The following is a 22,596-nucleotide window of genomic DNA, read 5'->3' on the forward strand; positions in this document are numbered from 1 at the left end:
ATACATGTCCTCATATTCCCAGAAAACTATATTTTCTGAAATACGGTGCAAAAGAACCAGTAGTAGTTCACAGACCAATGTGTTTAATTTTACAAGTCAGATTTCATATATTTGAGGGAAAAATACAACAAGCAATTTAAACACATTTTATTTAGCTTAGGACGAAGCTAAATGGCAGATTTAAAATTAAGAATGTAATAAAATATGACAAAAATCATGACAATGAAAGTTCGGGCAACAGTGATTCTCGAGATTGCTGCCAAGGTTAAAACACTTTCTCAAAAGCCTGCTCTCGACGGGAACTAAGAGGCTGAGCAGTCTGTGTGATTATGTACCATGTTTTGTTAACTTGGCTTAAATGGAATAAAGGTAAGCTTGTAAGGACTCTGGTCAGAAACTAAAGGTAAGCTTGTAAGGACTCTGGTCAGAAACTAAAGAGCAAAAAAGAAGTTTTTTCTGAAACTATGTCAACACGAGTTATCGCCAACCTAGAACAAAGCTCTAAAAACTCAGCTGTGAGTACCTGGAACTACATGGCTATGATCGCAACAGGAGGAAGAGACTGCAACCTTTATTTTGAAGAAACAAAAGCCGTTGGTACTTAACTCTCTACTCTACCTGTAGCCATTTTGGGAACAGCTATAAGCAGTTCTCAAAAATAACCAACCATCCAGAAACAGGAAACGATACAATATCAAAATGGGGGGAATCGAGTTCACGAATGACTAAGTCCCTATCATTTGATTTTTTGGGGACTTCGTGGTCACTTGAAGAACAGATGCCTGATCCTTAAAAGAGATCTTACTTTGTAAAGGAAGGAAGGGAAGGAGGAAAGGGGAGGGAGTCTGAAAAGCTACCCCAGATTCCCCGTTTGGCCAAAAGTCTCACACTAGTGGTCCAACCTGTCGATGTATGCTATTCATTCTGGAAAATATTCTAAGACATTTTACTTTTTCAACATTTGACTCCGCCATCTTGACCGGACTGGTCTAAGACATTCTGAGTTGACAATACTTGAGATTTTACATAAAAAATTTGAGTGATAAATGCAGATTTCGCAGGTCTCTGGAAGAAATGTTAAGATCTGAAAACTGTGACACCACATTCCCGCGTGGCATCCACGGCTGAAACCCTTGAGATGGGGCATGTGCCCGGGGTTCACAAGTCCTCGTCCCCTCAACAGTCGCCCCAGCCCAGCACCTGAGGGTTGCCAGCCTTTATCATCATGCTTTGGGTAGAAGCTTGTCTGTGCCCATGTCTCTCAAAAGTAGAAAAACATGTAACAAATACTGAAGGCCACGTTTCAAGAAAAATGGCATACTTTTTAGATGCCTCTGGTAAATGGAGTCATGCAGTATTTGTCCATGACTAGCTCATTTCACTTAACATAATGTCCTCAAGCTTCATCCCTGTTGTCACATACTTTTTAAATGAGGGTAAATCCATTTCTTTGTACGAATAATAAAGTCTTAAGTATTTAACATGCAACCAAATTACGTTTGGTACTTACTTTTTACACACTCAGTCAGCATCCCTCATGTGTATCACCCCTCTGAATCCACACAGGTATTTAATGAGCAACCACCATTAAGAAATAATGCAGTTGCCAACACTTTTGTAGCACTTACTACTCCAGGTACTGTTCTAAGCCCTCGTGTGACTGATTCATTGACTCCTTACAAGAACCTATGCAGCAAGTCCTATTATTGTCGTCATGTGACAGATGAGAAAAATTAGGCACAAGAGGTTAGGTACCTTGCTTGCCTAAAGCCACATAACAAGTGAGTGGCAGAGCTGGGATTCGAGACCAGTGTCCTCATTCTTAACCATTCTACTATCGCAAGTCTCAAAAATGCAATGCAATTGTTAGCAGGGTGACCTTTAAGGGGTAGGACAGCTCGGGGGAGAGAGATTTATTTGCTTGTTTCTCTACTATTTGAATGTTAAATGATGTGAATGCATGCTTTTGATAGAAAAATACTGTTTTAATTAAAATTCTTGAGAAAGAAAAGACTGTTACGAAAATCGTTATGATTAATCTAAGAGGCGTCTGAACTGAACTCTGAAGGATTTCTAGCCACATCCACCCGCTGCTAGGAATAACCTCCAAGATGACCTGCTGCGGATGCTTTTTGTCACTTTTTGGTCCCTAACAGCAAGAATCTCATTGGGTTACTCATTTTAAATTTAAAACCTGCTCCACTGGAGCGAAACCCCATGCCCTTTGATTCTGTGACACGAGACAGCTTGGGCCCGCCAGGTTATGGCACCAATGGGAACCTCACCCCGTTCCATGTCCCTGAAGCCTCCTCCGCCCTCTCCCCCCAGGGGCTGACCTGTGCTCTTGTCCAGAAAGTCCATGGACTCCTCGCTCGCGCTGAAGTGGCTGGACATGGCCTTCTTCTCGGGGTCCTGCTCCACGTCGGAGCCCGTGTGCACGGAAGAGTTTGTGCTCATGGGGGAGCGAGGCATATCGGACAGGGAGATCCTGCGGCCCGCGCCCCCACTCAGCATGGGCTTGCTCATCAGGATCTTGGGGGACGCCGTCATGTCGAAGTTGAGCTTGACCTTCTCTTGCTTGTCGATCTTGGCGGCACCAGCGCTGGGGTTGGCGGGGTCGAGCAGCATTTGGTACTGGCTGTTGGGCGTGTAGGGCGTCCTGAACGGAGAGTAATTAAAAACCCCAAACTTCCGGCGGATGTTCTCCACGTAGACCTCCATCTCCTGCATTGCACTGTTAAAGATGCTTTTAGTCTTTTTCACAGAAAAAGGAATTTCTTTAGACATGAGGTAGCAATTATTTATCGGAACCCAGGCCCTAGGAGTGCAAAAGAGAAAGAGTTTAAATTGACTTTGGTCATTTCCAAGATTTTTTTTTTTTTAATATATTGTATTGTAGTAAGAACACTTGAGTTCTACCCTCTCAGCCAATCTTTAAATGTACGATATATTACTGGTGACTATAGGTACAAAGTTATGTGACTATCTAGAGCATATTCATCTTGTTAAAATGAAACTTTATGTCCATTATTAGTAATTCGCCTTTTGCTGTCCCCGAGCCCTGGACAATCACCATTCCACTCTTTGAGTTTATGAATCTGACTATTTTAGATGCCTCTGGTAAATGGAATCATGCAGTATTTGTCCATGACTAGCTCATTTCACTTAACATAATGTCCTCAAGCTTCATCCCTGTTGTCACATACTTTTTAAAGCTGCGTAATATTCCACTGCATATACATAGCCCATTTCTCTTATCCATTCATCTGTAGGTGGACTTCCGGGTTGCTTCCAGAATTGTTTTTTCCTTAATGAAAACCAAATTAGCCTAATAGGCTTGCCAAGATTCTTAAATGCATATTTCTTTTAAAAAAAAAAAAAAAAAAAAGACTTGGTTTGAATGGTTAATAAATGATCCACTTCACAGACAAGTTCTGTCATCAGGCCAAACTTGGACAACAAACTAAGCTAAAACATTAAAAAACACGACAGACTTAGTCATTTTAATCCATTAAAAAATAATAAATCTCGTTTGGCTCTGGGTTGGTAGAGAGTTAAGAAAATCATCACTACATCCTAGACTACACCTCTCGAGAGGATTATTCTCCAAATCTCACTCTTCTGCACTCAAACATAAAAAACTTTCTCTTTTAAAATCGGGGTTCTCCATGGGACTAAGAAGAAGCATCGGAAAACCACAACCTTTCTAAAAGGAGGTGCACGGTTTTTTGAATGGGAGATAATTCACATGGGGGAAAAAATGAAAAACAGCCCCTTAGCGTTCAGGTATGTGTGCCCTCCACCTCCCATTCCTGATCGGCTCCGTCTTCCTACCTTCGACACCCCACATCCCAGGGTGCTGTGCACAGACTTCATGAAACATGAGCTGCTCTTCTAGAATTAGTGACCCGAGTGACAACAGGCAGGAGATGGGAACACAACTCCCATGCAGGAACATCCAAGATTTAACTGTCACATTTGCTCCCCCATCCTCAACCCGTTTGCAGCTGGAAATCTGGTGGGAGTGAGCTTTTCCAAGGAGGCCTTTTGGATTTCACACACCATAAACTCGAAAGCCCAGTGTAGAGTAACAAGGAGCAAAGTGGAGAGCGAGAAGGAATTAAACTCACAGCCAGACTAACACAAGCACCATCTACTCAGGTGCTCTCAAAGTGTCCACGTAGGAATCTGGCCTCAACACAGACCAGTCTTCCAATGTTTTAAAGAGAAAACGATACACTTCTTATATTTAACCCACATTTTAACAGTTGGTATCTTCTTCCTATTTTTAAAAGAAAAAAAAAATGACCCAGGAGAAATAAAGCACACGCGAGGGGCAGAATTCAAGGCACAGGTTGGCTGTGTCTCATCTTTAACTCGTGACATAAACTAAAACTGAACACTGAACACCCCCAAAATATCTGTTCTCTCAGAGTGGTGGAATTACCAGCTTCTCACCCAGTCCAACTCACTGCTGTCATTCTGCTGAAACCTGAGGAACCGCCTGGAATCAATGTCCCCCGGGTGAGACTCCCACACGGTACAACTGGGTGACAAAGAGTCTCGATCAGACAGAGCAGATCCCAGGAGCAGTGAGGATGCCCAGGGCTGACCGCAGAGAAGTGACTCCCCTTCCCTAAGCCAACCTCAGCTGTCAGTAAAATGGAGGGCAAGCCCCAACCTGGAGGGGTCCAAGGGGGAGCAAATAAAATGTACCGTAAGCCAGCCTCAGCACCACCAGGCACTGGTCAGCCAGTCCTCCACTGTGAGGACGGGGCCCCCCCACTTCCAGGCCCCCGCACTTCCGTCTGGTATCTACTTCCCACCAGGTTGTCAAGTGCCTTCAACTGAAGTTGCTTGGCAAGTGATTTGAGGAGAGTGTTTCTTTTCCTTTAAGCGGGCCCAGGAAATATTTAAAGGGAAATTAGATTTGCTTAACAATATAAAAGCCTGTGGGGAACAATGTCATGAGAGGCCACAGAGTCACACAGCTGAGCTACTTCCCAACTCTGGGCCTCAGTTGTCTTATTAGTAAAATGGGGATAAAAGCAACTTCTACGAAAAGCACTTTAAAACAGTGCTAGTCACCACTCAGTAAATGCCAGCTATTTCTTTTATAGTTCTATAGGCATGTAATAAAATATTATCCATATTTTTATAATATTGTGTCTCTGAAGTAAAACCAAAAATAAAAGCAAAGTCTTTTAAAGGACAAAAGGCACGTGATGAAACAGACTCTTGAGAGCTTGCCTTAACTTGTGCACGAACCTTCCAGTGTCTCTCTAGTATTAACTTGACGATGAACATGTAATGGTCTGTGACATTGCTTATTCTGCTGCCTTGACCTATGTCACTTACACCTACCTGCCCAAGTTCACATTTTGGTTCTGCAGCCCCAAAGCAAGCTCCCTGCGAAAGGGACAGCGTGTCACACCTCTTGCAGCCTCCCTCTAGTCTCCATGCTGTGTCCCTGGGTCCACCACAGGGTGGGCTAGCGACACACTGGCCAGTTCTGCTTTAAGGACATCTCCGGGGAAGGGAGGGATGCTCTTCCTTTTAGGAGTGGCTTCCCCACCGCTGTCAGGGACCCCAAGCCTTGGCCAGCTGAAACAGTCCTGCAATGCCAACGCACTGTCACTACCACTGTTGGGTGTCCTAACAAGGCACATCCCTCCCCTCAGATGAGCCCAAGAGCTCAGCACCTTCCCTCCGAGGGGACAGAAGACATCCAGGGTGGTAAGGAAAACCTCGTGGGCATCAGACTTGGGCTGCTGTCTGTTTTACAAACACAGGGGCCCAACTTCCAAAACAGCTCCCACCCAGAACCAACCTACACCTGCAAGTCAGAGAAAACAGCCCCTGGACACAGAGCCAGAGAAGCCTGGGCCCCCAAGCCATCTTCAGTGGTCGTCAGGTAGGACTAAGAGGTGCCTGCAGGGCAGGCACCACTGAGAACGCAGAATCGAAGGCTCTAAGGGTATGGGACCACTTGGTGCACGTGGGCAAGCACTGCTTCTCCCCCACCCATGTCCAAAGTCTATCCGCTCCGTGTTATACGATAGAATAAGAATAATTTCGAACCATCAAGATGGTTAACACCTGCCATGCTCTATTAAAGAGCCAGGAAGAAGTACAACTTGCCACCAATACCTCTTGCTCTTCGAATAAAAAGCTAGACTCCTGACGACAGCCCGTGGGGCCAGGGCCCTGCCCAAGCCCCTGACTCTTCTGTCATCACCCTCTCCGCCCTCATCCTGTCCAAACCGCACTGCGCTCCTGGCTTCTCCTGAGCACGACAGGCCGTGGCCCTTCCCTGCCCGAGTCACTGCTCTCTCTGGCGCCTCTACCCAGATCATCTCTTGGCGCCCCCACTACCTCCTGACCTGAGATCATCGCACCTGTCTGCCTACTTGTGTATTATCTGTATTCTCCACTAGGATATCAGCCTTCTGGGCAGAGACAGTACCTGCGTGCCCACTCCTGTATCCCCAGCATTGAGCACACAGCCTGGCCCACAGCAGGCACCAAATACTTATTTCTTTGAATAAACAAATAAATAAATTTTTAAAAAACACTCCCTTATCAAACCCCATGACCATCTCGGCTAATTTCCATTTCGTCACCTGACACCCAACAGCCCGGATTCCTAGTAAATGATTTTGCAGATGAACTCTGGAATTCATTCTTTTCTTTGATTTGCAAGAAAACAAGCAAAATTTAACAAAGAGAGCAATAGTTCAGATTTCGGTGTTGTTTAAAATTATAAACGGAATATTCCGTATGTTCTGTGGTTGTATATAATATCTAGAATATGTCTTTTAAATACTCTCCTCTTTCAAACTGCTCTTTCAAACTGCTCAGCAGGGCTTCAAAAGGGCCTTTGCCTCGTTTAATCATAACTTAACTTGCTAAAAGAAAACCAAGGTATTAGCTGCTGCTCATCTCAGTCTACCTGTTGTTCTCAAGCAGGCAGGGGGCTGCACTCTAAAGGGAACTGCTAATCGCTGGAGAATTCACTTCGCTGTGGGCAAAGGAAAGGGGAGGGCAGAAAGGCTGGGAGGCAGGGCTCACACCTGTCAAAACAGCAACCCCTTAGAATTTTCCGTTTTAGCTTCAGAGAAAAAGAACAGGGGGTATCTACCCGGCACGATGATAGGAGATTCATTTACTAGCAATCTGGGAAAATACTTCTGATCCCCGAGAGCATTGTTTGGAAAAAAGCAATTTGCGTGGCAATTTAATTTACTCCAGGAGACAAAAAAAAAAAATCAAAAAAAGCACAGCAGCACTTAAAATAGCCATGGAACCTATTCCGATGCTGGTTTCTTTCTTTTGAAAAAAATACTGAAAAAGTTAACCGTTTATTATAATGTATTTTATTTAATCATCTAGGAAGTTTGTAGCCAACAGCAATTTGGCTGTGCAATTTCAGATGCAACTGAGAATTCAGGAATCTCCGTGGAGCCGCTGGTACAGTAAGCCTTATAACTGAAACACATGCAGGCTTTTGATAGGACATGTGGAGAGATCTCTCTACAACTGACTTCATTCATTTCGTGCTCAGCAAACCGACCTGGGCCACTCAACACGGCTGTTCTTATTCCCGATGTTCATGCATGCTCTCTTTTTACAATAAATTCATGACCGTCCGAAGATATCGATTTGACATAAGTGACGTCGGAGCCTTCACAGCCACCGTAGGTTTTCTTATGAAATTCTACCCCATCCATTATGTTCTTAGGAAATTCTACTTCGCTTCCATAGGAAGTTGTTTCTCGTGAAACCCCGCAGCCACTGCACCAGGTCCCCAAAATACCGCCACAGCCCACCTCCCCAAGGCCACCACCACCACCCACACTCAGATGCCTGCTGAGGTTCTGGGGCAGCTGAAAGAATCATTTCTGTCGGGTCACAAACGTTTTTTACCCAATGCTGGTTTCATCATCAAAACCATGAAAACGAGATTCTTTTCTAACATACCTGAAAAAAAACTGAAGCCCATGCATTACCAGGCAGGACAGTATTTTTAAACTGCAAAGAGTACTGGTTAATATCATAATAAAACGAAATAATCATCATACCCTCCGCTCCGTCCCATACCCACTGCCAGTATCAGAGGTCCAGGGAAAGCTACATATCCGCAGCCTGTTTTTAACTCCCACCTGTCATGTTGTCCAAAGAATCGGGCATCCACCTGCCCATCTTTATCCCTCAGAGCTTTCGCAGGCCAGAAAGGAAACCCCTTCAGTTTTGCCCAGACCAAAGGATGTGGATTGCTCTAGGAAAAGAAAAAACAAAATCCCGAGTTGGTATGTATTTCACAAAAAGAAACACACGTAAAAAGCTTGGTGTGTGAGGATAAAGCAAGGTAGAGGTGATACACGTGACAAACTGAATGAGGATAGTTTCAGGCAGGGTCTCCCCGAGTGGTGTTCCCCGGAAGGTGTGGGGCCAGTAAGCCTGGGCGAAGATGAACATGGGGTTAAAATGATGAAACCAAGAACTTGACACTGACAGAACTGGGCTTGGATCCTGGTGGTGCTGCTATTACCTGGGTGACCATGAGCAAGGGATTCTACCTTTCTGTGGAACACAGACAGTAATACCTACTACGCCCTCTGTTAAGCAGGAGGATTAATTGCTTGTTTTACTTAGCAAATAAGGGGCAGTATTAGCCACCTTTATTTTTTATTGAGGGCTACTCAAAGTCTTACCTATTCAGGTGTTAATCTCCAAAGGCAGAGAGAGACATGAACTACGTTCTCAATCCTGCCCCCCACCATCACCACCAGCCCAGCCCAAAACTGCATCTCTCTCCACAGAACACTAGTTTAGACAATGTAAATCCATGTAAATGAAACAATCGGTTAACACTCATCTGCATTACTCTGGTGACTGCCCCCTCTCTCTGATGAGCTCCCTTTCACTCAGACTCCCGCAGTCTGCCCCAGCTGATAAAACCCAGTTATCATGATGCTACCTTTGACACATGAACTTGCAGCTGGAGAGGTTTAATCCTACCTGCGTTACTTTCACTCTGCCATCACTTTATCAGCAAGACATTTATTAATTTAAAAACTTCATCCCAAGTTTCATCAAATAAGCCACCTGGAAAAAGCTGTCTTGGGTAGTCATCCAGGCATAGAGTTCAAAAAATGAAGTAAAGAAAGGAAAATCCAACTTACACAAGGCTCGCAAAACCAGTTATCTCGTTTTTGGCAAGCAGCTAAATAACACTCTGGACATACTTCAATTTCATTCATCTGTAAAGCAAAAATATGTTAGAATGTGTCATCCCAGGAGCCTTACACTTCTAGGCCCTCAAGAAATGCATGATGATATTTGGCAGAAGAGATTAGCTAAACCAAGTCATACAGTGGGAAACTACCTCTCACCAATCACTACACGTCCACCAAGCCCAAGCCACCATCATGCCTCTCTGTCTTCCAGCTTCCACTGTGGTTCACTCTTCACACATACACAGCAGCCAGAGCCATCCTCTACAAACATAAATCTGATCTCGTCCCTCCCTTTATACTGGTGGTTCTCCACCGGGGCAGTTTAACCCCTCTGGGAACATTTGGCAATGTCTGGAGACATTTTCGGTTATCAAAACGCGGGATGGAGGAAACAGTTGCAACAAGGATCCGCGATGCACGAGACAGCACCTACAACAAAGAAGTCTGCAGCCTCAAAGGGCAGTAGTGCCAAGGTCGAGAAACTAACACTGAACTCTAAACACCCGATCGATTCTTTCAAGACCATGTGTGATCTGGCCTCAGCCCACCTGTCTGAGCTTCCTTCCCGATGCCTTCCAGCCACTCTGGCCTCCACTTGCCATGCTCTGATTCTATGCCTCTCTACATACACCGTCCAGAGCAGTTAATTAATATCATGTGGCCCTATTTTACTTCCATTGACGACAATCTGAAAATTGTATAACTTACAGTCATTCTCCCTCTTGGGAAATTAAGTATCATCGTGACTTAGAACCAAGGGCCCCAGAAGCTTCTTTCTTGGATCTGAATTCACACTCCACTATTTTACAGAGAAAGAAAATGAGGCCCCAAGAAGTCAAGTAACCTGCCCCAGGTCTCAGTGCGGCAGAGTGGCAGGGCCAGGATCTGAACCCAGGCGGTCAGGCTCCAAAAGCCCTTGTGCTTCGCCGCTGTCCTACTGGTTGCTGTTATGTTCTCATCATCATCAGACTTATTTCTATCTCCTGTATCTTGCAAGGTACCAAATACACAGCAGGTGTTTAATGAGTTATTATTAATTATTGTATGATGATAATTTATACTTATAATTGAAGAATGAATGGTGGAATATATTACCTTCTTCTACTCAGTCTACTTCTGCTCTAAAGGTACAAGGTAGAACAAAGTGGTAATATCACATCCAGGACAGCCCTGGCCCGGGAGCCCACAAAGCAGAAGTGTGTAGCCAACAGGTAGATTCAAAGATGCCATTCAGGGTATCTGGGTTCAGTAAATTCTACCTCAGGGAACCCCACCAATTAAAAGCCTAAGCTTCGTGCTAGCTTCAGCAGCACATATACAAAAAAAACAAAACAAAACAAAACAAAACACTTAGGCTTCAGCTCCAGGAAAACAAATAAATTCCCAACAGGGAAATGAGTGAAGAACTCACCCATGCAAAACTCCAAATCACCAATGAATACATCCAAAATAGCCCATGACAACTTGTCATCCAACAAATGCAAACCAAAAATCACAGTGAGATTCCACTGTGTTTTTACTGGTCACACTGGGGGGAAAAACTTATAAACATAAATGTTTTTAAATTAGAATTTCCAGTATTGAAAAGGACACAGAAAAAACTACCACACTTATCTATCCATTCCAGGTTGCTGTATAAGTTGCTACAGCTTTTCCAAAAGACAATCAAAAAAATATCTACCTAAAGCCTTTGCCATGTTTACCTGATAGGTACATTTCTAACAACTATACTAAAAAAGTCATCAAAACAGCCATAAAAAATTCTGTTTTTCCTGTGTGTAAATTACCTAGGCTAACCCTCAAACTAAGTAGAAAATGTAGATTATAAACCTCTATGGAAATATGTAGACATGAATACATCCCAAGATTCTCCGATGTCTCATTTACAAATGAATGAAAGAACAAAAAAATAGGCTGAAGGCCACTGCAGCTCCATTTTTTCACTCGTACAATGAGGATCTAATAAAGCCTTCCTCATAGCATTTCGGCCACCAGCCTGTCCCACAAAAGCCTGAACCTCGGGGCTCACAGCCCAGGAGGTTCATTTCATCCACACAGCAATCCCATGGATATTTACAAGAGGGATTCTCCGGGATGAGGGTCAGGACCTTTTCTCCAATAATATCAAAACTCAAAAACATGTTCAGCAAGAAGACTGAAAAAGACCTGACTCAAGGCCACAGATTGTGGGGTGAAGAAATTATGAACTCTACCTATGCAACCAAGAGAACTCAGGTTGCCCAGCACTTGCCCATGACTCACAGCTGAAAAATAAATGGGTCATTTCCACCTGAGATCACAGCTAACGTAAGCATGCTCTGTAACATATTGGGGTCCTCTCTTTGTTGCTTTTACTCCAAAAATTTCAAAACCACTTTAGCTACCCAATGGGAAATTCTACAAATGGAAATTTCGGGTACCCCAACCCTCACTTGGGGTGCATTTAAAACACAACGGTGGGAAACACATACCTCATGCTCACAGATTTTGATGACTACTTTTGCTATTTGCGTCAATTTGTGATTTCCTAAGGGGAATAAGAAAATAGGATTAATTCAAATAGAAACACTGGAACACTCAGTCTTGGGATTACACTGAAAATCAGAAGGTTCTGCCTTCTGATACTGGTTCAAATTATCTGACTTCTCCCGTGACTATCAACCAATCTCTGGTGCCTTGATGTCACCTTTTTTGAAACTGAGTGATTTGTGGGGTTTCCCGATAATTCATGGATTAATATTTGAAAGATGCTTTATTCTAAAGTCTCAAGTTAGTAGAAAAGATCCCTACTCTACCCAGACTCCGAATCAAGAAGAATAAGCGGGAAAAAAGACATTAACTGAATGGCTCTGGTGTGCCTGGTACTTCAAAATACATTTTCTTGTTAACTCCTCAGGAAGCCATATTAGCAAGAAGATGTGAATCTTCCCATTTCATTAACGAGTAAGCCAAGGCTTAGAAGTCATCACTTACGTGAGACCACTTCGCTAATGAGTTGAGGACCTGACCCTAGATCTAATTCTAAATTCCTTGACTTTGCACTAAAACAGAGGACAAGATAGTCAGAAAATCACGTTTTCTTCGAATGTTAACTGTATTTTCAGAAATTGTAAATTTGTTCACCAAGAATTTCTCGCACACGCACATAAATACCTAGATTTCTGGCTTGCCTTGAAAACTTAGAAGATCTGATAACTCGAACCCAATCAACCATGGCGTATCCAGTGGTGACCCCTCCAGATTAGGTAGGAATTCCCTGCTCTCTGGAGTCTCCAGCTCACTCCACAGCCAACAGCCATCCTGGCTTGTGCTTGATGTTTTTCTCCCACCAGACCTCACTCATTTGTGTATATGATCTGACGGGCCTTTCTATATGTTTGAGTTTACAATCTTTATATGAATTCTTAATGTCTAGTGATTCTCTCCCTTCCCTTCACCCTCAAACCTGCTACTGAGCTAATAATACAAAAAGTGTATTTTAAGCAAACATTTATCCACTCATACATCTTTCACCTAAACATTAGCTAAAAGTCTATGCTAGACCCGAGGATATGCTGGGAACACAACGTGGTATGTGTCCTTAAAGAGCTCACATCCTTGTGAGCTACTCAAACAAATAAAAACAGTAACATCCAGAAAGTGTGATAAATGCTGCCACAGGGAAGTACAAGTACTGTGACAGCCCCTAACAAGAGCACATAATATGGTCCGGGTCATGAGGGAAAGCCCTCCAGAGGACTGAGAAGCTAAGACTGAAGGATAAGGAAAAGATATCAAGACAAAGAAGTAAGGAGTGTTCCAAGACAAGAGGATCTGGGTACAAGAAGAATAGATCGGGCAAGACGCTAAAAGATCTACTGGCCAGAAGGTAGACAGAAAGGATTGTGGGAGAAGCTGGAGCAATGGGAAAGGCGCCACAAGAGGAGATTTTAATGGAAATCCACCTCCATTCTGTCCAGAAGGCTCAATCCTCTAAGCCCATGGAAACACAACTGACAAAACTTCATCTAAAATATAAAGATCTCTTACGACACAATAATAAAATACAAACCACCTAATTTTTTAAATCAGCAAAAGATCTGAAAAGATATTTTATCAAAAAAAATATATATATATAAATGACTAAAGTACATGAAGATATTCAACGCCATTGGTCACTAGAGAAAAGTAAATTAAAACCATTATGATATATTTCGCACCTTCAAGAATGGTTAAAAGGACAGACAATACCAAACGCTCACAAGGATATGGAGCAACTGAAAGCTTTGTACACATTCTAGGAATGCAAAGTGATACAACCACTTTGCAAAATAGCTTGGCGAAAAATCTTATAAAGTTAAATATAAACCTATTCAATGATCCAGCAATACCACTCCAAGGTATTTACCCAAGAGAAATGAAAACATATGTCCACACAAAGACTTGAACAAGAATGTTCACAGTGGCTTAATTCATAACAGCCACAGCTGAAAATAACACAAATGTCCATCAACAACTAGGTGAATGAAAAAAATTTATGTTAAAAAAATAAAACACTCAGCAATAAAAAGAAACAAACCTCTGGCACACACAACATGGATGAATCCAAAAAATATCATGCTGCATTAAAGTAGCCAAACTCAAAAGAGTACAATCTGACTCAGTTTAGATGAAATTTTAGAATATGCAAAACTAATCTCTAGTGACAGAAAACAAAACAGCAGTTTCTTTAGAGGAGGGTGAATATACTGGGAAGAGGAAAGTAGGAATACAATAGGGCAATGAAAATGTTCTAGATCTTATTTGGGGTTGTGGTTACACAGGTGGTTACGTGTACGTCAAATTCATAGAATATACATGTAAAATTGTTGCATTTTATTGTACGCAAATTATTCCTCCATTGAAATAAAGTTTTTAAAAAGAACAAGGAGCAGCTTCGTATATCCACAAACCACTCTAGACATTAGCTCATATTTTAAAACACACATATTCACCGGCCCCTAGTCACAAATATCAGCAATCTGTACAAAAGTATTCACAGTTATTGGCTCTGATGCATGAAAAAAGAGCCTAATTTTTTTTTTTTTTTTTTATGAAGAGGCAAAGAATGGGCAACACACACAGCATACTCTTTTTTAGGAGTCACCTAAACCACTCACCCCCATTATAAATGATGCAGTTGTGCAAAATCCACTTTGCATCAGCCAGGAAAGCTTCTGTGCAGCCATACATTTTCTTTTTAGCGTTCTAGGGAGAAAAGGCAGAGTATAATCACCAGTGAGTCTCTACAAGCCACAGCCAATAACACCTGCGTCCCCCACATAATTTTCTTAGCAGTTATTTGCCCAATTAATTAATGCTTTTACTCATTTCCCAAGATGCTATTATATTTGAGATCTATAACTCTATAAAAATGAATTTATCACGCTAACTTCAATTTTTCCATTTTACAACAGCTGTCATTTATCAAGCAGCTTATTCCAATGATTCAGGATATTATATATATTTATGTAATTATTATTATTCATAACAGTCTCCCATAAGCCTCACGATTGAGAACTCAGTGAAGCAGTTACCATCATCCCCATTTTAAAGACAAGGGAACTGAGGTATGGAAATGTTAAGGAACTTATCCTGAGTTCCAAGGCTATTAATTTATGAAGTTAGGACTCCAACCTTGTCTTCTTTGAATATCATGCTGGTGTGTGCAATTTTCAAAATAAGTTAGATTTATTGTCTGGGAGTCATCAGTGCAAACAATATGAAGTAACGTTTTCTCTTCATACGTGCTTTCTTTACCCATATTTTGGCTCCCAACGATTTGGAAATCAACACCAGGATGTCATATACCATCTAAAGCATTACGAGCGTAATTTTCAGCATGGAATTTTACACGAACTTATCTTTTTTTTTAATAAGAGTTTATTTCAGCCAAACTGATGACATACGCCTGGGAGCAAAATCTCAAATGCTCCTATCTTGAACTTTTATAACACGTTCAGGCATTAAAGAAATATCTTTATTGGTAGGCTAAGTCAAGGACACATCTTTAGTGCTAATCTGAAGCTTTCCCAGATACTTAATTTTTTTCCCTCTTCCTTTCTGCTTTCATTAGCACCTCCGAAAAAAGAGGAGGTTCAAATCCGTCACATTGCTAATTCAGGCAAAAAGCTAGAATCACTAGCAAAAGTTGTATTGCAGCTAATCAGTGGATTTCAATGTTCCATTGCAATCCTTGGAAGAATGTTACAGAAGAAGTAGGGGGTCAAGCATTCTTCTACCCCCAATAAAAATGGCGCAGAGGAAATATAGAGAAACCATCTAACTTGAGATAAGGCACGAAAAATGAGGGAGGATCCTGAGTCATCTCGACAACTGTGGCCTACAATGGTGAAGTTCTGTGATGGAGGCCAACCTTTTCCAAGGTACAAAGGTCCATGGGATGGAAGATGTATTCCGCATAGTCGGGATGCTGTTCCAATGGAACAGGCTTCTGGAATGCGTCTGTCTATAAAAGAGAAGATGCACACACAGACACAAGCCCATCACTGCTGGGGAAGACCAAGAACGAACGCCAGTGAAGCACTTTAAAAATAGGGACAACCTTTCGGACAGTATGGTTCTAAAAGTTTCCACAAAGCATGACCTTGAGGAGCTCCAGATTGGTTTCCCTCCTAATTCTGCCTGATTCTCAATAACCATGGGCCCAGTTGTGCTCTGCTTTTGTTTTGTTTTCAAGTATATGTGAATTACAGGTCCTGTCCGTTTAAGACTGACGAGAACCATCAGTTACTGTAGACCTGAATTCTGAATGAGGCCCAGCATTAAAATTAACGGTGAAATACCAAAACCTAAGTGCCAACAGATATTTTTACACATGGGGGCAAAATTTAAACAGTTAAAATTTTGCTCCTCCTTTGAGAAGCCAAATTACCCTCTTTGAATCAGCTCAAAATGCAAGCCCCAGTTTGTGGATGGGTAGTATTTACTTATCAACAAAAAACAAATCTAAAAGATTTATTTAAACACCAAATTATACTCAAGCAAGGCATCTGCACAGGCTACCATTTACAAGTATCCAAGTCTTCTTTTATCCAGAATGAAAGTAGAGCCATTGTAAGTTAAAAAGATGCTTCCACAAAATCAGCAACTTTCTGATTGATTTTATATCAAGCAATTTATGTGAGAAATTAAGGCCTTCTTTGATTTTTCTTTTTGGTTTATAATTCTATAGTGTTGACAAGTCTACATGAATCTATTCTTTTTGTAAATAGTCTTCAGCAGATACATAAATTCAGCCTATGAAAAACAGGAAATAATTCCTTACCACTCAACATATAGGAGTCTGTAGTTTTAAAAAGTTTGTGTTTTCTACCAAACCAAGGCTATATACTTTTGCTTCCAATGACAGAGATTTTGTTAAAGAGACAGTTTCCCAATTTAGCAACTCCCAATTGGCATGCTCTGAATTTTTTTCATCATGATACCAAATTTCAGAATCTCAAAACTAAAGCTTATTTTTTTAAAGAAATTAAACCACAGTGGCTACTAAAAGCCCTTAGATTCTATGTTTCTATGTGTTCATTTGACTTAGAAAGCAAACTCTGAAGAGTTTCATAAAGATTCGCCACTGGACCCAATGGTGTCTCTGTGCCAATCAGAACAGGAGACCTCACCCTCCAGTTTCTGTAGGAAAATGATCATAATATATGGATTATACTGGCAATAACACACTGATTATTTTTAAAGGCGAGGTATTTTACTGCCATCTTCCTGAAACTGTCACCAAAAAAACTAAAACCACCATGGCTACAACATGACTCAGGCTCAGGAGAGAAACCACGTGAAATACACAACTTGTCAGCTGATTGTGGCAGCCCTGCTTCACACACAGGTTTTCCTCAAGGGGTAAAGGCTATATACATCAAATCTCATTTCAAAACTGAAGGAACTTAACCAAATTCTCACCCTTTATGGGAAATCTCACTGGCTGAATTTTACTTGGTTTCATCATCAGACCTAGATTATAAATAAACTGGGTTGTACTCAGCTTTTTCATGGCTATGGAATTGTACTAACTCCTATGGGAAGGAGCACAAAACTTCCCCTTCCCCGATGGGCTATGAGGTTTTATCACATAACCAATCAGAATTTTAAACCCCCACCAAGTTTCTACTATACGTCATTTCCCAATTAAAGTCCTTGAGGACACAGAGTGTTCACTGTATAAAGAATTAACTGAATGCCACCATACCTTGTGTTTCATTTACAGGTATTTGAATTCAGGCATATAAGAAGGCCCAAAGAGTATGCACAGGTGTCTGGAAAGCTAAGGTTACATGGAATAAGATGTTAACAGAACAAAACAAAAGTCACTATTTCCATTCACGCTTTTACCAAGAGGAACTTTCTTCTTACCCCTGGCTGTTTCATTTTCTGAATGGCAAACTTGAGCAGGTAGGATAATTGTTCAATGGTGAGCATTGTCATGGCTTTACTCTGGGTCTCGATGCATTCTGCTACTGTAATCTTCTACAAGTCAAAATCACACAAATGTCCAGTTAGAAAAAAAAAGTTACTATCTATATACTTATTTCCCTTTCCTCCTGATTTTCCGGTAAGCTCACACATAAAAAATAATTTCCCTCCAAATGAGACTAGTTGTTTCACTTGACAAGGATTCCGATCTACTTGACCATATCCTAGATCAGTGGATAAAAATTAAGAAGCATACCAATCCATTGATTACCTCATCAGGAAGCATTTTTTGGTTGTTGTTCATGAAGATGACATGATCTGAGAAAAGTGCAGGTAGGCAGGGACCTGAAAATCATCATTATAACCTTGGGCTTCAAGAATGGGATGAAAGGAAAGGCCACTGTTGGTTTCAGATGATCTCTTCATAAAATGAATGAGCCACTTATCTTGATCTTCTTGAGGTTCTAGGCTACCTTTCAGGAAACTGACAAGGTATTAACTCAATGACATCACTGGAAAGAGACAGTCTTTCCAATAGAAAGAATCCAAGGGATGGTAATGAACTAATAATAAATATGACTTAAGTCTCTGTCACCACTGATGTGAACCCGCTTAAGGACATTCTGACAAACTACAAGAGAAGCATAGTCTAGCTGTCTAGCTCCATGGGGCAATAACTGTCATTTTGTAAGGGAAATTCTCATCAAAGAAGAGACCCAGAGAAATGTCTGAAACCAGATTCTGCTAAGTAAATCTGGTCCTACATTTCTGAGCTTCAGAATCCTTATGTAGCAGGAATGACAGAAATAGCAAATTCTGATGTCAGGAAACACTCTTTAACCATCTGTGTCGGGAGAGCTGAGAAAAGTTTTCTCCAGTTAATTTGGATTTCATTTCCATTCTTCATCTCTCCGGATCTTCCAAAAGGAATTTTCAGATGTGTCTGGTTGTCGAGGAAAAGGGCAACACAAGAGTCGCTCAGAAGCTGAAAATGGTGCGTGACGCAAGTATCTGATTGCTTAGCTACCGGAGCCTGAAAACAGCTCGTCTCCCCTGTTGACTGACCCACCAATGCACCCTGGGAGAAAATCGGGGCTTGAAATCCTAGACACAGAACACCTGTTTGTTTAAATTCCTGCCCGTTTCCAGGTAACTACCACCCATGGTGAACACTTGGGTTGCCTACTCAACTGTCTTTCGGCTTTTCTCCCCAACATCCCCGACCCCTTTCTCCCAGTGCCCGATTCCCACAATATTAGACTCCGAGTGCCAAACAGGAATTTTTCAAGGCTTTTTTTATATGAGGACTGGCAACCAATGAATCCAAGGGCAAGTCAGCTGGAAGGTGAAAAGCAAAGTCCTTCTCCTTGATAAAAAGAGATACGAACAGAGACACTTTTATCTAGCCACATGTCATAAAACCCCCAGTTGCCATCTTAGGGCCAGGAGGGACATGTCACCTCAACAATGGAATGGGCAGCGTCTGGCTCTGAACAAATTCTGGGCTGGCCCTGCCTCTGGATTCTTTCTACACAAGATAATAAAACCCTATTGTTTCAGCCACTTTTCATCAAGACCTATCATTTGCAGCAAAGGCATCTTCCCTGAGCCACTATCTTTTTTGCAAAATTATTAAACAATAACTTTAAGGAAGGACAAGGTTGATCTAGACAAAAGGAAATAGAGGAAGAAGAAAGAGGTCAGGCTGTGAATAAGAAGGCTTTGCTGAGCAATGTGTCCTCTACGTCTGCCATCCAGAGTAACCCAAAGGGAACCAGTGGCCATCTTTTGATATTCTAGGGGCAGAACACCATTAAAACGTCATCATCCTATTGGTTTGACGTCTAATTTATTTTCATCTACTTCTTATTTTTCTTCTTTCCCTCTACAAAAGCGGAACCACAGACACTGTCCTATAGCTTGCTTTTTTTTCCCCCACTAAAGACATCTGGGAGAACTTTCCAGCTTCCCTTGTTAGAGATCTAATTCCAATATGCCTTTGAATCCAAGTGACATTCATAGTAAATGATTTCGTAGATGACACTCTTATTTTTGGCATTTTGAAAAAGCGTCAGAGTTGGAAATCACCAAGAACAGAAGACACTTAGAATAAGTGGAAACTGAAATAATTGTTTTAATAAAGAGTGTGTAGGCCTTGCCACAGATGAAATATACATGTTCCCCTCACTATGCCAGTGCGCTTCTGCCTGGGGTTCTGGAACCCGCGGTGCCCTCTGCCTGAGGAGTCTTCCCGCCAGCTGTGTGGCTCACTCCTCCCTTCTTCCTTTCTCAAATCTTGATAAGCCTTCCTGGACCTCTTCATTTAAAATGGACACACCCTGCACCCTCCTCACCCCTATTCCTCATCTTCATTTTCTCCAGAACATTCTTCTAAGGCACTGTATGTAACTACTTATGTTGGCTTTTGTCCTTTTCTCCTGAAAAGAATGTGATCGATCCGTGCCCCTTTTTGCTCACTGTCGATCCCCTGGCACCTAAGCAGCACGGGAGAAGTAGCTGCTGCGTAAACGGAAGCATCAGATAGCAACCACATGGACATACAACCAACCAACACTGGTTCTAAGTCTGGCTACTGCCTATGACTCAATGACGTAGCAGGAGACGACGTCCAAGAAGGGGGAAAATAGTATGAGATCTCTCAGAATACATGAACTGTTCAAGGTTTGTAAGTGAACTTCCGAAGTGTTCATTTAAAGAAGAATCAGAGAAGGTTGCAGATCCCAAAGTGATCCAAAGAATCCAAAAAAAAACAGTCAATGCAATTTGTCTTTCCAAGAGCTTCCAAGGGCTGAGACCGACACTGGTCCCAAAAAGTGGGTGACCAGAATACAGCAGGTGGAACAGGCAAGAAATTCCTCTTTTTCCCTGTATCTAGATATGATCTGAAGAATTAAAAATAAAAGGAATAAAGCAAAAGGAGAAGAAATGAGGCAGATAACGCATTCGTTCATCAGGAACTAACCTCACATTCAGGACAAAACCAGTCCCCCTCTGGTTCCGATGTCAGTCTCAGACACTTAGCGTGATAAACCCGGGGACAGAGCTCACAGCAAAGGACTTGGCCTTCCCGGTGACAAACCCAGCAGTAGAAATCATTTCGTCCGTCCTGCGGTACAACATCAACAGGGTCTGTGGTGAGTGGCTGCTTCATATAGTAAAACGGACCATGTCTTAGTTCTGACTGAAATGTAGGCAAGAAAGACAGGTTTGGTTTCAAAACAAATGTGCATTCTCAAAAGGAAATTCGAACAAATACATCAATAACAACAAAAGAAAATTACAGCATTTCACACATTAATTCATTAAAAAAAGCCATCTTGGGTTACTCCTACTAAGTTTACAGGGTTTACAGGTCGTTCAACATTAAGATTCTTTTTCTTTCTTCTATTTTAAGAGGATGTTGATTGAAAACCTGGTGTCTAAGTAAACAGATGGCACTAGCAGGATAGCGCCAAACAACTCAGGTGTATCTGGGTTCAAATTTTATCTCTTCCAGATGCACGACCCTGGGGCAAGTTTCTTAACCTCTCAGCTTCAATTTTCTCATCTGTAAAACAGGGATGATACCACCTGTCTTCATGGATGGTACTGCGGTTGGGATTAAACGGGATGATATAATATAAGCTTTTAACAAAGTGTCACCATTACTAGTACTGCTAAGACAGTTAAGGGCCCAACAAAGTCTAAAAGTACAAAAGTATGACAATTTGCTCTGGCATTCTTTCAACAGCGGGATTGTGGAAAATAGGTTAATTGGACTTGAGTCACCAAAAAATGATCACCCATTTTTTAAGTCTATCCCGAATGCATAAAGTACCATGAGCCAATGAGTCACTTCCCAAAGCCACAATTCTTAAATGTGGTATGTCCTCATCTATCAGAAGCCACATCACCTACTTAGAACTACCAATGGCAGAAAGATGATACGGGTGGCCAATTCATAGAAGCCATACCCCGTCCTACCCCAAAATATCAAGAGAAACATTTCCCTAAAGATATATCACAGAATCCTACAAAGCCATACTCTGAATGCACAAAATCACTCAGAAACCAATGAGAAATCCTGTTTAGGAAGCATGAGAAAGAAAGCCTGGTGGTAAACATCAAGATGACCTGGAGGTAACTGGCTGTGTGACCTTGACAAAGTTACTCAACCCACTCTGAGTCTCGATTCCAGAGAGAATAGCTTGGCCACAACTACAGTACCTTATCTTTGAATAAACATCCTTGTATAATAAGCTTTTTTCCCGTCCTTCAATAAAACATTACAGTTTCCTCCATGAAGATCTCATATACTGGTTAGAGACTGCATAATTTTCGTTGATGCTATGAATGGGATCTCCTTCTGTATTTTCTAAATCGTTATTGCTGGTACACAGAAACACCGTTAAGATTACTAATACTGATCTCATATCAACAGTTCTAATAGTCTGTTGATCAAGAATCTTATCTCTGAGTAACATCGGTTTTGTCTGCTCATGTCTAATATTTTTACGTTACTTTTCTTTGTTTCCTATTTTAATGGCTAGGACCTCCAGGATAACGGGAAAGACGGCCAAGATTGCAGGAACCCGTGTCCGGTTCCTGGGGTTTTTTTATTATGAGGTATTTATGTTCTCAAAACGCCTGCTCTTTCTACGCTCCTTGATAAAGAGATGCCTCACAGATGTTTACTTAGATCCTTGTTTATCGACCCTTCTAAGCCTCCCTGCCCTCATTTCTGAGAAAATTACTAAGACTTTTTTTAGGGTGATTGCCTAATTCTTAAGCAGTTATTTCCCTGTTTCGGTTACGCGTTTAAAATAGAGCGTTCTACTTGGGTTTCCAGAGAATGACATCACGGTTTCGATATTCTTTCTGTGCCATGTTTTTCAACATT

At 41.7% G+C, this 22,596-nt stretch overlaps 1 protein-coding gene and 1 pseudogene across 31 annotated transcripts in view; both read right to left on the bottom strand.

The window, feature by feature from the left end:
- The window catches only part of ZMYND8 (zinc finger MYND-type containing 8), a 103,704-nt gene that overhangs the window by 42,053 nt on the left and 39,055 nt on the right, over positions 1-22,596 (bottom strand). For 22 of the 31 annotated variants that reach the window (XM_039864529.1, XM_039864528.1, XM_039864522.1 and 19 more), the window contains 8 exons: positions 20,680-20,898; positions 17,637-17,750; positions 15,634-15,726; positions 14,378-14,465; positions 11,711-11,766; positions 9,186-9,263; positions 8,163-8,278; positions 2,337-2,818 (listed from right to left, as the gene is read on the bottom strand). In XM_039864529.1, the coding sequence (XP_039720463.1) occupies positions 2,337-2,818; positions 8,163-8,278; positions 9,186-9,263; positions 11,711-11,766; positions 14,378-14,465; positions 15,634-15,726; positions 17,637-17,750; positions 20,680-20,868 (1,216 nt within the window). In that variant the 5' untranslated portion in view covers positions 20,869-20,898. The remainder of the gene's footprint in view (positions 1-2,336; positions 2,819-8,162; positions 8,279-9,185; positions 9,264-11,710; positions 11,767-14,377; positions 14,466-15,633; positions 15,727-17,636; positions 17,751-20,679; positions 20,899-22,596) is intronic. The other 9 variants (XM_039864526.1, XM_039864531.1, XM_039864527.1 and 6 more) reach the window with 1 other exon arrangement.
- On the bottom strand, positions 5,653-8,156 carry LOC120603761 (elongin-C-like; annotated as a pseudogene).

This window comes from Pteropus medius, unplaced genomic scaffold (assembly GCF_902729225.1).
Source record: "Pteropus medius unplaced genomic scaffold, Ma_sr-lr_union100, whole genome shotgun sequence".
Lineage (NCBI taxonomy): Eukaryota > Metazoa > Chordata > Mammalia > Chiroptera > Pteropodidae > Pteropus > Pteropus medius.